Genomic DNA, 17,562 nt, shown 5'->3' with positions numbered 1-17,562 from the left:
GAACAAAAATACCCCCGATTTTCATATATTTGAAATGCTGATTTACCCAAGGCTGCTTGGGTAAACACAGCCATCAAGTGTTAGGGAAATCGTAGATCGGGCCAATCAAAATGAGGCAGTTATGCCGTTTAGATAACGCTTAACATTTTACAGTTATTCAATTGTTTATCTAATGAAAAATAACATTTTATTAATTGCGATAGAAGCGTAGAAATATTCCCTATCAATTGATGCAAACATCTTTCCGATCCAGTATGAAATGTTCGAGTTATAATCATTCGGAATCTTTCATTTTTTCCTGCATGTTCTGTGTTTAGGTTTTCATTTTACCCCCCATATACTCCGGTTAGACGTAGTCCCACGTCAAAACAGGAAGTGGGTTATATCTATGGTATAACCGCAAGGGTGACGTAGGACTATCGTTGATTTAGAGATCATTTGTATGAAGTTGAATCTGAATTCATTCTGAATGAATGAATATTTGGAGAACTTCGAAAACGAGAGCGTTACGTTGGAGGCACAAGGTTTTATGCATCCAATATTGGATACGGAAATATCCTACTGATGGGGAAGAATAATCTTCAGAAGTTATTCTGTTGATTGCGATTGATTGAAAAATCAAAAAACCTAATGTATTTGGTCACAGTGTTACATGGATAGAAAACATTAAAATAAACTCTTTCATATGAATGTAAATTTAAATTCCCAGAGGAACTGGCAGATTATTTTCAGTAACGATTAGATATTTCCACATTTTCCTCGATACTGGAAACCCACCAGTGGTTAATGCTAACTTGATAACCATCTGTTAATAGCACTTGATTGAAACATATTTGGTCACAGTGTTACATGGATAGAAAACGTTCAAATAAACTCTTTCACATGAATGTATTTTTAAATTCCTAGAGGAACTGGCAGATTATTTTCCGGATCTTTCTCGATCCAAACGGAAAGAATTCCGTGCGTGTATGTGTGTGTGTAGTGGATGCTTCGAGATCTTCCCGGGGAACCGTTTGTAGCATCACTCTCCTCCTGATGGATTCCCTTCTGGCCTAAGGTGCACAAACAGGCTCTTGGTGACACCATTCATCCGCGCTTTCATGATAAATGAAGAGCTTCACCACAACAGCGACAACATGCTCCAATCGCTGTTCAATTAGAACTGAGTGGATTTCCTAGCGGCGCTCGCTTATATACCGATTGGTGATTTCAATAGCCTATTTTGAAAGTAAATTTAAGACTATTGAAACAAGTTTTTGGATCAGAAAGTAACAAGTATAGAACGCGTAGACATTTTATCTTTCGAATGAAGTGTTTATCATACCATTTCGTTCAGTTGTTTAGGAGCTATTAACACTCAAAATCTCGGTCTCCGGCGTAACACTTTCGTTTTCGAAACTTTGATTTTACACCCCGGTATAGAAATGAAAGACGTAGTCCTACGTCAAAACACTTTTCCGAGAAGCTTGTCATGCCAAGTATTTTAATCAAAAACAGTCCATCCCCATGTAATGTTACTTTTATAATAGCAATTTTGTTTCAGAATTAGAAATCATGTACTAAGAAGCTCACAAAACCATGTACTTTAAATTCATGAAATCAAACTCATCTTCAAGTACAGTTATCCTAGATTGAAGTGTATTGCTGTTCTCACATATAGCTCATAAAGATTAGAACTAAATAGTTCAAACTCATCAATTTAATTGTTGATTACAAGGATTCCCTAATATGTAGTGTCTTTTTTCTTCAGGCATCAAGGGACAAAGCTTCTTGACGATGTTTACATTCCTCGCCTGTTCAATTTCTCTTTCGGATAAATTGAAGCTGAGTGTTGATTGAAAGATAAATGTCGGATTTGGTGAACAGCTGCACTCTTCTAAATGCTCCAAACAAAACCAAACACATCTTGTAACATAACTCAAAACATCCTCGCGTAAACTGAATCTGTTTTACTTCGGATAATTTCGGACGGCATTATGTTATTTAACACGGATGGTTTCAATTGCATTTTGAATTCGAAAAAATCGGTGCTGTCCATAATTATTACAAACGGGTTCTGAACTACGTTGACCTGCTCGACTCATGCTACAAAGTTGGGTAAGTATGTGAATTCTTCTCCCTGATGCTTCGCTCAACGGCAGCATGTTGGAGAAAATAATTGGAAACAGATTCTCACATACTTTGATGGATGAACGCCAATCGGTTGTGGAAACAGCGATTTAAATTTGCTGTTTCCAAAACAAATTGGCGTTGGTGGCATAGCTTAAATAAAACTGCATTTTTTCAAAAATCAAGCCGATGGCAATGTTTTTCCATCAACAATACACATTTTGTACAGATCAGATTTTCGTAATGTACGCGTATGCTGATTATACATGCAATTTTACAAAAAGTCTCGTACTGAAAATTCTTACCTCTGGCGCTTGCGTCACTTTGCGAGATTACGGCAGTAGAGGGGAATGAACTCTCTGAGCTCGGAACTTTCGGCGACTGAGCAATAATCGATTGCGGGCGCATACAATATTGGATACGGAAATATCCTACTAATGGAGAAGAATAATCTTCAGAAGCTATCCTGTTAATTGCGATTGATTGAAAAATCACAAAACCAAACATATTTGGTCACAGTGTTACATGGATAGAAAACATTCAAATAAACCCTTTCACATGAATGTATTTTTAAATTCCCAGAGGAACTGACAGATTATTTTCAGTAACGATTAGATATTTCCACAGTTTCCTCGATACTGGAAGCCCACCAGTGGTTTCTGCTAACTCGATAACCACCTGTTAATAGCACTTGATTGAAACATATTTGGTCACAGTGCTACATGGATAGAAAACATTCAAATAAACTCTTTCACATGAATGTAATTTTGAATTCCCAGAGGAACTGGCAGATTATTTTCCGGATCTTTCTCGATGCTGAATGGCATCCAAACGGAAAGAATTCCGCTCGTGTATGTGTGTGTGTGTGTGTGTAGCGGCTGCTTCGAGATCTTCCCGGGGAACCGTTTGTGGCATCACTCTCCTCCTGATGGATTCCTTTCTAGCCTAACGTGCACAAACAGGCTCTTGGTGACACCATTCATCCACGCTTTCATGATAAATGAAGAGCTTCACCACAACAGCAACAACAACAAGGGACCCGGAACTGGAAATGAAACATTTTGAAAATTTTGATTTTGAGGAATCGTTAGCTGGTTTGTGGAATAACCTCGATCCCGTCAAAGCAGAATATCAAAAATCGATGAAGCGGAATTACTAGGATATTCAGCCGAATGATTTGCTCGTCACGCAAGGATATCCCAGTATCTTTGGTAAGTAGTTAAATGTAACGACAGAAGCTGCAGCATTGAACCAAGGAGTAGTTAAGTCAACATCAATTTATACCAGCTCATGTTCCCCTCAGCTAAACGCCAGACGGTTCGAAATGCATAAAAAATGAATAATCTTTTTTGTATTCAAATCATTTTCTGTAAAAATTAAACTTTTTTTTTGTATTTTTTAAAATTTGACATAGAAAAAATACATATAATCTCAAGTCCTCTATTTTCGATCTCGGTTTCAGTATTTTTGTATGAACAATATCCAAATAGTTTAACTGTCGTTCTTTTTTCAAACAGAACGAATTTATTTACGTTGTTAAATGACATATGGCGCTACATCCACTTCTTCAAACTTTCATCCACAAATGTGCAAGTAACCTCAATTCACTTAAGGCCAGGCGCATCGTCGGCGATTTGGAAGTTTTTCTGAATACAGTAAATTATTGAAATTTTTTAAATCATACATGATCGGACTGCGAAGTGACAATCACACTATTGTCCTCAATCCTGATAAAACGCTGGGAGGGGAGCACGTGTGTGGATCGACCCCACCCCCGAGCCCATGTTGTTGAGGACATTATTGGAATTATGGTAGGCGACTGCACAGCGACACGAGAGATTGTGATTCGAAGAAGAAACTCTCCATCTTCTTCTTCAATTGCCCAACGTTCCAAACGTTCGTCGTAACGGACAAGACGGATATTGCATAAACATTAAACAACGAGATCCCGTCATAGATACTTCGTTTATTATGAACATCATTTCTCATTTTGAATTAATGTTTATAAACATGCGGTTAGAGGAGACGAAGCAAACAAAATAGTGGTGTGAGCTCGCTGGATTTTTATGTATATCGTATGATAATTTGATGTGGCCAGGACAACATCATTCTACGATATCATGAGCTGTGCCAACAATTCATGGTCGACATGTACGCGATGGTACGCGGTTGAACGATCGAGTGCGTTTCCTACGACAAAATAAACAGGATATAGTACCCCAGCCATAACATGTTTTGCATGTTGAATCAATGCGATTGATAGTTACTAAAAACTAAAAAAAAATTAAAAAATATAATGGCTGTGGTTTTATATTGAATATAATGCAAAGTGCCCGGATTAAAAAGAGTCCGGATTCAAAGGCATTACTTTACATTCACTTGCGAGACGCTATCATGAGCAATTCCAATACAGCCTTTACTATTGCCAGATTACTGCACAGCAATAAAAAATGGACGTCATTTGGACGTCGTTTCTTGTTAAACATCTCGAGCTTTGAATCATTCAAATCATGCTCGAATTATTTTCTGAATCACGTATGAGGTTCTGAACAACGTATTTCTCACCCTTTTTGACTGTTTCTTGTTAGAATTTGTTCCTTTGTCTTCCGCCCATTTTTGTTGTTGCAAAGTTTTTTTTATATGAGTACAACAACTCAATTACTGAACTCGACTTTAAACTTTTGTCATAAAATTCGAGAAATATATAAATTTAATTAGACTCAATTTCTCAAATCATTTTCTTGTGGCCTATCTATTATATCATACTACAATCTGAGGTTTTTGTTTCATTATTCATAATTAATAATTAATGTCTGTCGATGCTCAACTTAAATTTGATGGGGAGGATATTTTTGTGCTAGTCACTGTACTATTACGATCTTTATTCATACACCCATACTAGTGTTGACAGAAAACATTTCATCTTCGGCAGAAATAATATATTTTCGTGTGCTGAAGGGTCAAATGAGCAAATAATGCTGTTTCAAAAGCTTTAAAATGTTTGTATGTATGGGAGCAAACATCTCTTTCTTTTTTTTTCTGTTTTCATCTCTTTCGGGATTGTACCAAAAAAAGTCCATACGATGTCAACGGGGATCAAACCAAAGCCAGATGGAAACATGCCACTGGTGCTATTGTATAAATGCGTGATAATATTACACCTCATTATAAAATGAAGTTGGAATGTGTTTCCTAAGTGCAAAAAGAAGAGCATGAACGAGAATCTATATCTTTCTCCGTCTGGGCCGTTTATTTGGCAAACTCAGACGTGCTAATTTGCAATGTGCTTCCTGTTTCGTTCGCTCATATTGACCGTTATATTGCTCTAGCATATATATTATACAAATGATGTACAGGCAAACCTTTTTTGTGCAGAAGATAGGGACCGCAAAAAAAATCATGCAAAACTTCACCAGTAGCTTTAAAAATCGTGTTCGGTACACAATTTGAAAAAAAAAGCTTTTTTGTGCGGTAGATAGGGACCGCATAAAAAAAGTTTCCTCTTAGAAAATAACTCAAATCCACGCCGTTCACCGTTCGATTTCCTTTTGTTTCCCTGCTTTTCGATGGAACAGTTTGCCTTTTCGGTTGAGCGTGGCTGTTTTGTGCTTTAAGTTACATGTCAAAACTTATTGCTGTTAGAAAATCATGTGATGCGCAACTTAGAGCATTCGATGGAAGGATGGGAATGATTTAAGAAGTGGATAATTTAGACGCAAATTTGCTTTTTCAGCATTGAAATGCATATAAACCATCGAAAAAACTAAATGGACGATAACATCGTCAAATATGCTTCTTATCATATACCGCACCAAAAAAATCGCCGCTCAATAATAGAAAATCGCAAAAAAAATCCCAAAAAAAAAACGCACAAAAACAGGTGTTCCTGTAAAAGTATTGGTTAGTAGCGCATTTCCTGTTATTTTTAGGCTCAATTAATGTAATAAATTAGGATGCCAAGACATGTATATAAAATAAAAAAAATAAAAAAATTAAATACATGATGAATTACGACTTCAGAAATCTTTTCGTTCGGACAGTAGGAATGATTCTATTCTTAATATTGAAATTTGTAGGAAATCGTTTGAAATTTGTTCAACGTATCACAAGTATTTTTGACGAAGATCATTTATTATCGGAAGGGAGATTGTAGATGAACGACATTCACTGATGCTTTTAGAAAGATTTTTGCACCCATATGTTTCGAAATGTTTATTTTTTAACATTAACTGTCAGCCAATTTGAGCACCGAGGAATGTAATTTGTACATCGGCTTTCTTGATAACAATCAGAAGTAACAATATTATATTTATAGAAACCAAAAGTGTGGTACTCTAGACATGGCCTCACTCTTCTGCTTCTTCAATGGCACTAACGTTCCTAGAGGAACTTCGCCGTCTCAACGTAGTATTACTTGCGTCATTTTTATTAGTACTTAGTTGAGATTTCTATGCCAAATAACACGCCTTGAATGCATTCTGAGTGGCAAGCTCTAGAATACGCGTGATCACAGTGCAAGTCGGAGGAAATTTCTTTGACGAAAAATTCCCCCGACCAGAACGGGAATCGAACCCGAACACCCGGCATGTTAGTTATGACGCTAACCACTCGGCCAAGGGAGCACACATGGCCACATTGTTGGGTTCGAACTACGACATTATTTCATTGAATTCACATTTTTTATCACTAATCGGATATTATCTAAGGATAAAGAATCAGTCAGCTCACAGATAGAAGTTTTTTTGGTCCTGAAAAGTATCGATGGTTTGTGTGGCTTTGTCACAACTCTCTAGTAGATTTTTTTCCTGAACTCTTTTAGGGGAAAAGGGGGGAATTTGGACCACCTAAGCAAATCGCCTAATATTTCCAAACCAATACGGTCCAAATTAAAAATGTCACATTGTATACTGAGCTACACTTGTTTTCTCTCAATCAATAATGTTTAATCTTAATATCAAGCTTCAAACTACCAAATCTATATATATATATATATATATATATATATATATATATATATATATATATATATATATATATATATATATAAATGGATTTATGTCTGTCTGTCTGTCTGATTCTTATGGACTCGGAAACTACTGAACCGATCGACATGAAAATTGGTATGTATGGGTTTTTGGAGCCGGGGAATGGTTTTCGTGATAGCCTCTCCCTCCCCCCTCTCTACAATGAATATGATGAATATACAAATGAAACACAAATTTCTGCATTACTTGAGCATTAAACGAGCAAACGAAACCAAATTTGGTATGTGGAGGTTTTAGGGTGCAATAAATGTTTTTACGGTGGTAAGATACTCCACCCCCTCTCTTAGGGGGGACTGCCATACAAATGAAACACAAATTTCTACATTACTCGAGAATTAATCAAGCAAATGAAACCAAATTAGGCATATGGAGGTTTTAGGGCGCAATAAACGTTTCTATGGCGGTAAGACACTCCACCACCATCTCTAAAGGGGGGGCCTGCCATACAAATGAAACACAAATTTCAGCATTACTCGAGAATTAATCAAGCAAATGAAACCAAATTTGGCATGTGGAGGTTTTAAGGTGCAATAAATGATTCTATGGTGAATAGACACTCCTCCCCCCTCTCTAAGGGGAGAAAAGGGAAGGGGTCTGTCTTCATTCTATCATATTTTCTGTATCAAACATTTATTCCATGTAACGGAGAAACATGTTATTTGCAAGTGGTTGAAAAATCTTGAACGAGAATTGTGTCTGAAAATAATCTGATAATATAATGATGAGTTTTGGTAGAAGTACTAGGATTTTTTTTAGTAAAAGGTAAATTCAACGGGGTCGATTAGAAGATCAATCGATGAACAGTTCAGCGATTGGAATCATGAACTTGCGTTTAGTAAGAAAACGTGAATGTTTGAAGGTATTGATAACAAAAAACAAATTTTGGGCGGGACGGAGTTTGCCGGGTCAGCTAGTATATTATAAAATAAAAGAGATGATTTTTGGACATTAAAATTTGATGCGGGGTGATTTCGACCGTCTGTGGGGTGATTTAGTCCAGTGTGTGTTTCATCGAAAATATACTTACTTATGTTTATGTATTTTGCGATAATGTTACAATCAGTAGCAGTGTTTTGGGATCGATGCCAGGTGCCTTGGCCAGATTCCAGACCAAACAAAATTGTATTGACACCATCTCGAATTCTGCATGAATCTTCTCACTTCGAGCATTTTCACACACTTTCGTTGTTGGTCAAAAAAATCCGTTCTTGATGACCTCCTTCAAGCTCCTTCTTCTTCCAACGTTGTCTGCCCATCCTCTTTTTGTAATTCCGTGACATCTGGAATCAATTAGACTAAAGAAAATCCTCAAACCTGTAGTACCAAATCACCCCACAGAAACGTGTCCATGTCACCCCACACAACACGCAAAATTTAAAATGTAATTGATTTCATTTATTGTTATCAAACTTACAGTTCTGTATTCTGTAGGCGAACAGAACTTTACTGCACAATACACAAAAAGTTTGTTTAATCAGCGGGAAAAACCTTAAAACCACGATTGTAAAATTTTATTTTAATTTTTTTATTTTTTATTTTTGTTATTGTCGTCAATCTAAATTGTAGACCGATACACTCTTAATACTACTTAAAACTACTTACTTAAAACTAAAAATCTAAAGAGAGCTGGCTGGATAATTTATCCGTTTAATTTCAAAGACGATTTTAACAAGTTACAGTATCAATTTTTTTTATTTATTTATTTATTTCGTCAAACCAGCGTAGACCAAATATGCTGCCCAAATATTACAGCGAATTTTAACGATATCTTATTCTATTCAGATAGTCTTTGAGCATTGACCTTGACATGGTTACATCAATTGTTGCACTGTGTTCGTTACAGAGGCTCATCATACGATTAATAGGACTATATTTGGCATAATTCGTTCTTCGATAATCTATGTAAAAAATGTTAGGGTTTCTCAGGTTCCTAATCGGTGCGTAAACATTTAGGTTTCCTAATATTTCTTCTGAGTCCACTCGTTGTGATATGATATCAATAATAAATAGAATCATGGCAGAGTTCCGACGTTCTTTTAGGCTTTTAATATTGATTAGCATACAGCGTGCTTCATATGGAGCAAGGTGTTGTACTATAGGTGGACCGCAATGTCAAAATTGCTGTTCGGCCATTGCTCGTGAAAAAACAAATTTGTTTACAAAACAAATTGTATCTTTTGGTGACAAATGCATTCGTTGGCAAAATAGCTGCTCGCGCTTTATTGTCGAATCATAACAGTGCAGAAGGATGTTTCTAGTATATCTTTTCGCCTTTCTTTCCAAGCAAAATGTACTTCTGTTTGGCTCCCATCGGCGGGGAAAAGAGTACTATCAGCTTACGGCGATGGTGACAAAAAATAACGCTGATTATGGCTCCACTGATTTCGCTCAGGGAGGAGGAGAATGATGTGCATATACTGGGAAGGAGATCCAGAAAGGGCCGTTACAAGTAATTGGCTAGAGCAAAAGGAGGTTGTGCACTATCTTTCACGAATATATATTTGTTTATTTTTTCCTTCAGTTAATTTCCTTAGCGAGTTGACATTGAAATCATAACCACACACCCAAACAAAAAGTAAATAATTCTGAAAGTTACGTCTCGCTACTCGTCTCACGTCATGTCCAGAAAGTGTCAAGAACGAAACACCTATAGTTCAGCATCTTGATATGGAGGTAGATGATATGAAGACCAGCCTAGTTTACGAAGTGCAAATAACAAAAATTGTTTTTGTACAGATTCAATTCTGTCTTCGTGTGAAGTTATGTAGGGGGACCATACAATACTACAGTATTCGAGAATTGATCTTTTTTTTTTTTTTTTTTTTTATCTGTATTATAGTGATTTTCAACTCATTTGGCTGGTTCGTCACTTTTTACTTCCATTTTTTTTGGAAGAATGTCGGGAGTGAGAATTGAACTCGTGACCTTTAGCGTGAGAGGCATGTATGTTACCACTACGCCAGATCGCCTCCACGAGAATTGATCTGACGTATGTAATATACAATGTTTTTATTGTGTACGGATCGTGGAAATGGTAACTAAAGCGTTTAATGAAGCTCAACATATTATTTGCTCTATGGATGATTGTATTATAATGATCCACGAAGGTTAGTTTCGAATCTAAGATCACACCTAAATCTCTTACTCGTTGACATCAACTGATGGGTTGATTACCCAGTATAACACCATTGTTCAATGGTGTTCTTCTTCTTGTAAAAGTAATCAAAGTACATTTCCTAACATTGAGCTGTAATAAACTCTTAGTGCACCAATTATAAACTATGTCAACTTCATTTTTGAATGTTTGAGAGTCTTCTTCATTCTTTATTTCCATATACAGTTTCATATCATCTGCGTAGATAAGTGCCTTAACACTGTTAAGAAAAACGCAAACGTCAATAACAAATAAAATGAACAAAAGTGGCCCCAAATGAGAGCCTTGAGGAACTCCGGATGTAACAAATATTGGTTTTGAAATTTCCCCATTAAATCTTACCATTTGGGTGCGGTCAGTCAAATATGATTCTAGCCATTTCAATAGCTTGACTTCTATTCCTATTTTTTGAAGTTTAAGAAGGAGTAAGGGTATATCAACACGATCGAAAGCCTTACTAAAGTCAGTGTATAGAGCTTCAACTTGATTACCATTATCCATTGCATTTAAAGTGAATATGACAAATTCCAGCAAATTTGTTGTTGTTGATCGTCCTTTGAAAAAACCGTGTTGCTTATTCGTAATTCGTGTCTTTAGTTGTTGAAAAAGTTTTTGGTTTATTATGGCTTCAAAGAGTTTTGGAATGCAAGAAATGATTGCTACTCCACGATAATTTCTTACATCGGATCTATTACCGGATTTGAATATTGGTACAAGAAAAGAGTTTTTCCATATTTTTGGGAACCTTTCTGATTCCAATGACGTATTGAAAAGCCATAAAAGTGGATGAGTTAATTCAGATGCCAAATTTTTTATAAAAACCGGTGGAATTCCGTCAGGACCTGGCCCTTTCGAGACATCGAGCTTATTTAATGCGTCAAAAATTTCAATGTAAGTTAGTTTTCTGACTCCAACATCACATGGAAATTCTGGAAGAAATGCAAAGAAGTCACGATCTCGGTCCTCCTCAGCTGTTACAATATAAACTTCTTGAAAAAATGTTGCAAAGAGGTTGCAGATTTTTTCTGGGTCATTCCCCACGGCATCGTCAAGGTGCATGCGTGATGGAAAACCATTGCTTTTTAATTTTGTTTTTATGTAATTAAAGAAACCGAACCCCGAAAAGGGTTAGATTTTATGTCCGACTCTGTTTTTAAGCTGTAATCTTCAAAAGCGCTTTTAACAGTTGAGTTGAGCTGTTCGCAAATGTTCAGATATTTTTGGAGATTAGCGTCAGATTTGTATTTCTTATAAAATTTGTGTGCCTTCGGTTTTTTTTTAGATTCTTTATGCTTTGATTAAACCAAATCGGATATTTTGTGTTCATATTTCTCCTTTTTCGTCTTGTTGGTATCTCCTGCTCTATAATTTCATTGATCATCGAGTAAAAAGTCGTCACTGCTACTTCAATGTTTTCCACACTTCTAAATAAATCCTGCCAGTTATATAGTTAAGCTTACACCTAATTGATTGGTAATTTGCTTTAGTGTAATGGTTTTTGAGTGTTATCTATAAATATAAAATATTCGATAGCTGTGTGGAAAGCTTCATTTTTCCAAAGTGGAGTTAATGATTCGGTCACACAAAAATCTTCGGTCATATTTGTCAACAAGTAATCCAAGAAGCATTTCTGTCGATTCTGAACATTGTTTATTTGATTCAACCCAAGACCGGCTATTTTATCAAAAATAAATTGCAGAGTCTCATTATCACCAATAACTGGAAGCAAGATAAATTCATTTTCAAAATCAGTGATAAAGTCCGCATTTCGTTGATTGAAATCTCCGTATATATGGATTTTTGATTCTGGTGCAAAGGAAGATAAAATATTTTCAGCAACTTCAAAGAATTTCTCATAGCAACTAAGTTGAGCACGATCAGGGGGGAAGTAAACAGATGCAAATATATGTATCTCTCCCGCAATAAGTGCTTTGACCCACACTTGCTCAAACTCGTCGAATTCTGTTGGTGGAATATGTTCTGAATTTATTAACGAATTAATAGCAATAAGGACGCCGCCTCCCGATTTTTTATGGGATTTGTGAAGATTACGGTCATCTCTGAAAACATTAAAACGATTTCCGAATACTTCCTCGCTTCTAACACTATCATCCCAACTTGTCTATGTGGCCATAATTATCGAGAAAGAAGAATTCAGAACATTAATTTGGATTTCTTTCATTTTAGGTGGACTTTTCATACGGTTGAAATTATGACAGTATATCAAAATTTCAACTAAATTTAGTTGTTGAGGCGGGGAAGATGGTTCATTATCTACTACTTGGTATGACGAGGCATACAAATTGTTAAAACTTACGACGTCTGATTTCGTTAATGGAAACATCTCCCCCTGAGAAGATGTCATGTCTTGCCTTACGCCAGGAAGTGGCGAGTTGTCATCCTCCAATGGGTTCGTCAATTCCGGGGAAAACACGAATGCCTGCATGAATATATGTTGCACGGTGCAGCTGTAGAGTCTCCCGAAGTCATGCAGCAGGACGAGTGCGCTTGAACGCAATGTGGTACGTTGGGTGCCATGTAGGGGTTGAGAATTTCCCCTCTTTCAAATTGTATTGGTCGATAGCTAGCCGGTAGCCCAGAGAATTGATACTTCGCTGCCGCCAGAAGCTCTCTGTCCGTTAACTTACATTTTTTAACAATCAGAGTGCTTGTTGTATTCATGCTACCGTTTCCTTCCACCTGTCGAATTTTACCAAAGTGTTTTTTACGTTAGTTACATACGGTTCAATAATAAAAGAAAATGACATTATAAAAAATCCAAGTTGAGCCGTACTTTTTGAGATAAAGAGGTGGTCCAAATCACCCCGTATGTCCAACTCACCCCGTGTCACCCTACTTATACTGTGCATAGCACCGCGCGAAAGTTATGGTTATGGTGACCAATGCAGGTCTGATTGTTTGCACTGCACGGCGCGAACGAATTCCACAGCGGCTAAACGTAAGCAAAAAGTAATTTGGAAATTCAATTCTATCAATTTTGAAATTATTCAATAGTTTCTATAAAAAAAATATTTAGGCGTTTCTATTATAATATGTTCGTAGAAATATTTCTAATTGAGTGTTGCAGACATCTCTGCAATTTATCAAGAAATGATCAATGTAAAGGCGTTCAATATCTTAAATTTTTTCGTTACATGTTCGCTAAAGATTTTCATTTTACACCTTACACTTTCGTGTTAAACGTAGAGTTACTTTAAAAAAACATTCAGAAAACATAAAATACTAAGCCAATGAAAGAGAAATTCAAATTCATTACCAAAATTTATTATTGTTCCGCGTTGTCGATCGATAGAGCAATGTGGTATAAGTTTCTACTCTGGCACACAGGTGACACAACTGTTTAGTTGCGCCACTAGTATCAATATAACTTGTGAAATGAACATCAAATTATCATCAAAATTAACACCAATCGTGTTGGTGTCCGTCAACTGGGATGCCATCTGTATGCCAAATCATACCCTTATTGAGTGATGCATTATTCAGTGCACATTTAGTGCGGCTCGCGAACGGTGTTTGTGAAGCATCCGATATTGAAAACCGGGTGGGAAGATAAGCACGCGTTGTTGTGTCACACTTGAAATTCACGTATCCCATGGAACCGGGTATGGGGTCACGAAACGTGTTACTCTCCAATGTATAACATGATAGTTCGCCGCTACTCGAATGTTATCGAATTACTTGTTCATTCGATTGGTACCCGGAAGCGACTCGTGTAAATAGCCACACCACCCACACCGAGCGATGCCCACATTGTCCCAGTGGGCCTGTAGTAGGTGGCCACCCAGAGCGATTAAAGGGCTAGAATGGTTTCGGCTTCACAATTCAACCATTATGTGTATTATTGCGGCACCAGCCAGCAGCGATAGAAGCCATGTCCCTGGGAGTGGTGAGCCGATACGCAATCGAATTTGACGTTTGTTTGACATTGATTGGGCTTTCGAAATCGCTGGCAATGTACGATGCGGTGAACACGGATTTGCTCGCAATCGGAGGGCTTCCGAGTGGTACGGGTGTGTGTGCCATTGACAGTTTCGATTGATGGCTCTTAAGCAAAGTTCAACATTGAACCGAATAAACTGATCCCACGCGGTTGATTAATTTATTTCCATGCTCTGTCGATAGGATACTGGAACAAGGTGGCTTTTTTAACTATAAATAATTCGTTCCATGGTTACAAAAACGTCCACCCATTGATGCGTAATCTGATACACTGTGTTATTTATTATGTTTGTATTCTGTTCTGCATGAATAGATAATATCAGCGAATGGATTCTCGAAGTTGCTACACAGTATTGGATATTTGCATGCGATGCAGATTCGGCATGATCGATGACATTTTGACCACAGACACAGTTTGTATTTAATAATTTCAAACCAAATATTATCCTTTCCTTTCCATTATTCTCGAATGTTTAACTTCACTCTCATATACTTGTTCCTCGTTTTCGAGAACCGAAGCCAACAATTGTTCGTCATAAGCTTTGAATTCACTCTCCGAAAACGCCAATAGGAGCTAGCGATTGAGAGCAATTAAACAAATTGTAAACGCCGTTAACCATTTAGCCGTTTAGACGTACTCCATTAGACAGACCAATTAACGTTCGAGAGCAGTGTTCCTCAAGTCTTAATTACCTATTAGGACTTGAAAAATACCGCCAATAGCAATCATTACTTCCTTTTCTCTAATGGAAAACGTTGAATTGCGTTACAAATTCGCCGATAAGGTTCCTCAACCAGCAACTTAAAACTACCCACGCGAAAGCACTCAACGCCTAGAGTAACGAAATTATCCCCCGAGAGAACAATCATGATCATATTGCTATCGATTTTTTTCGCCATCGCCCGGATGAGTGCGTTGACAGTGAGTTCCGCTTGTGGGCATCAAATTAAATTTCATCACTCCCTCCCATTCCAGCGACACTGGCCCTCAACTGTACCAGTTGTGACTCCAGATTGGATTGGACCGATTGCTTGCAGCGCTCAACGGTTCAGATTTGCAACAACGAAACCGCATCCGGTCACATTTTAGGTCAGTACTCTTCAACAACCAGTAGCCATCCGACACTGGGATGCTTTCAGTTGCATAGCAAGAATATCCGGACGGGTGCAAAGCGATTTCAGCAAGGTTGTACCAATCATGCGGACTTTTGCTCCATACTGAACCCCAACTATTTAACCGTGGAACAGTGCTCGCTTTGTCCGAAAGGAGACCCGGATGTGTATTGCCACAAGAGCAAGAACAAGAACACGCTCATGGATTTTGATTTATTTTTCGATAAAAAGTTTGGCAAATTGACAGCAACCAAAAGCACCACGCTGGAGAATCAAAACGAAGAAACGACATTAAGCTTGGAGACGACCCCAGCCCAGCAAACTTCTACGATGACCACAGAGATTTTAACGGAACAGGAAAGGCGAACCACAACTTTTCCGTCGCAACCGCCGACGGAAGGCTTAAGCAGGGCAACAATGCCCACAATTACTACTCCTGCTGCTACTACTACCACTTACCCAAAGACACAAACACCTGAGTCCAATTTTGTGACGATTTTGACGCAGCCATCCTCACCAGAGAATAACTCCCTGAATATCACTCCTAGAGCGACGCTTCTTGTAGTCGCAGTGACAGGGATCACTTTTATTCGAAATTGGTGCCGATAGTAAAATCTATATCTGTCCAAAGAGTCTAATTGAGACAGCGGACTTGGTTGGTATAAAAATTTAATTACAGCGGACGCCCTTCTAACGCTTTTTCGATTTTTTCCCCCATGGGTTTGTCCTATTTGAATCTCTATCAAACACCTAGCATTGACGAACTTAGGTTAGATTTACAACCAGGATGGCGCGGGGAATAAAATGATGAAAGAACCGAATTTTCCTTCAAATTTCCCGGATTCAAATATTCTTTCCATACTGAAAAGTTTACAAAATCATCATTTACAACGTGTTATGTATATTATGAAGAATGGCTTGGTATAAGTGGTGTTACTTAAATTTTTTCAACTAGGTAACCGATAAGTACCAAGTGTACCATGTATTGAGCTAAAAATACTGCGAATCCTTCTCGTATCCCCTACATAATATCAGCCAACTTGATATGATATCGATTTCATTACAATTATCCACAGTATTCATAACCTGTAAAAAAAATAAAATGTTTGATGATTATCTATGACTTTGGACAAGTTGCGTGTTGAAACCATCGTAAATATGCAAAACTTTAATTTTCTTACCATATACTGATGACTTTTAATGGTTGAAATGAATCTAAATATAAATAAGATGAATAATCACGACCGAATCTTGCTTCAGAAAAAACACAGCGGCGGCAGGGAGGCCATACCAAATACTAGGGGATTGATTTATGATATCTGTTAACATTTCTGAACTGATTTCAATTTTCTTTTTAAGAAAAACTTGAACTGTACACTCAATTTTGCCATGTCTTAATTGGAGATTTTTTGTTTGTATTTTAAACATGAAGTAGAAATGTGACCATTTTAATTTTTTTCTTATCACTACATGAGAGTAAAATGGATCGATTCCATCGTAAAGAATATAATTCAAATTTAATTATTTACTATTCAATCCCGAAAAACTCTCTCGAATTTATGTTTATTTTGGAGCAGGGAAAAGCCTTTTTTAGTTTGCTTAATTTTTTTTCTAAAATGGTTATAAAACCTGCTTATTTTTGAATCAACAGAATAAAATAGTCCGAATGGCACAATCTTAAACCTAACAAAGAAACAGCTTATTCTATCTTAACACTAGACACTAGTGTACAGAACAAATAACAATATGATAAACTAAAATGCACTTCAAAGTGACAAAATAATTATTTAACATAAACGATATTCGATATTTATATTTTCTGAAGACGGAGCGAGATAAATTAAAATCAAAAACACTGTAACATTGATTAAAAATCCTGCACATACTTTTGACAGGATCATTTCTACCATAATTAGTCCGAGCAACAGAGAGGCGAAGAAAGTTATGGAAGCGAAAATTACGACGACGAATGTCTATATCAAGACTATTAAGAAGATCGCAGTAATCGATATTCGAGAGCAGTAGATCTGAAATAAATATCTCTTTAGCTACATCACGGCGCACAGATAATCGTTCAAGTGCTATAAGATTACAACGATCTTCGCATCTAGGAAGGTTCAGAGGGTCCCTCCAAGGCAGAACACGATGAGCAAATCGCACAATTTTTTTGGAATATTTTCA

The 17,562-nt window shown here is 37.1% G+C and overlaps 2 protein-coding genes across 3 annotated transcripts in view; one reads left to right on the top strand and one right to left on the bottom strand.

Annotated features, from left to right (window-relative positions):
• The window catches only part of LOC129776431 (latrophilin-like protein LAT-2), a 200,159-nt gene that overhangs the window by 173,520 nt on the left and 9,077 nt on the right, over window positions 1-17,562 (bottom strand). The window lies entirely within an intron of this gene.
• On the top strand, window positions 15,081-16,514 carry LOC129776433 (uncharacterized). Of its 2 annotated transcripts, XM_055782082.1 has the most exons (3): window positions 15,081-15,179; window positions 15,245-16,036; window positions 16,136-16,514. In XM_055782082.1, the coding sequence occupies exons 1-2, from the start codon at window positions 15,137-15,139 to the stop codon at window positions 15,988-15,990; spliced, it is 789 nt and encodes a 262-aa protein (XP_055638057.1). In that variant the 5' UTR covers window positions 15,081-15,136; the 3' UTR covers window positions 15,991-16,036; window positions 16,136-16,514. The 2 variants fall into 2 exon arrangements, with proteins under 2 accessions (XP_055638057.1, XP_055638056.1); XM_055782081.1 differs by having other exon boundaries at window positions 15,245-16,514.

The sequence above is a fragment of the Toxorhynchites rutilus genome, chromosome 3 (genome assembly GCF_029784135.1).
Source record: "Toxorhynchites rutilus septentrionalis strain SRP chromosome 3, ASM2978413v1, whole genome shotgun sequence".
Lineage (NCBI taxonomy): Eukaryota > Metazoa > Arthropoda > Insecta > Diptera > Culicidae > Toxorhynchites > Toxorhynchites rutilus.
Note: the sequence above shows the minus strand (reverse complement) of the source record. Positions and strands in the feature narration are given on the sequence as shown.

What these genes read in the sequence shown, in the direction of transcription:
- LOC129776433 (XM_055782082.1), top strand. Translation starts at nt 15,137, where the DNA reads ATGATCATATTGCTATCGATTTTTTTCGCCATCGCCCGGATGA. An exon ending in TTTCGCCATCGCCCGGATGA is followed by an intron (nt 15,180 to 15,244) that starts GTGCGTTGACAG and finishes CTCCCATTCCAG; the next exon opens with CGACACTGGCCCTCAACTGT.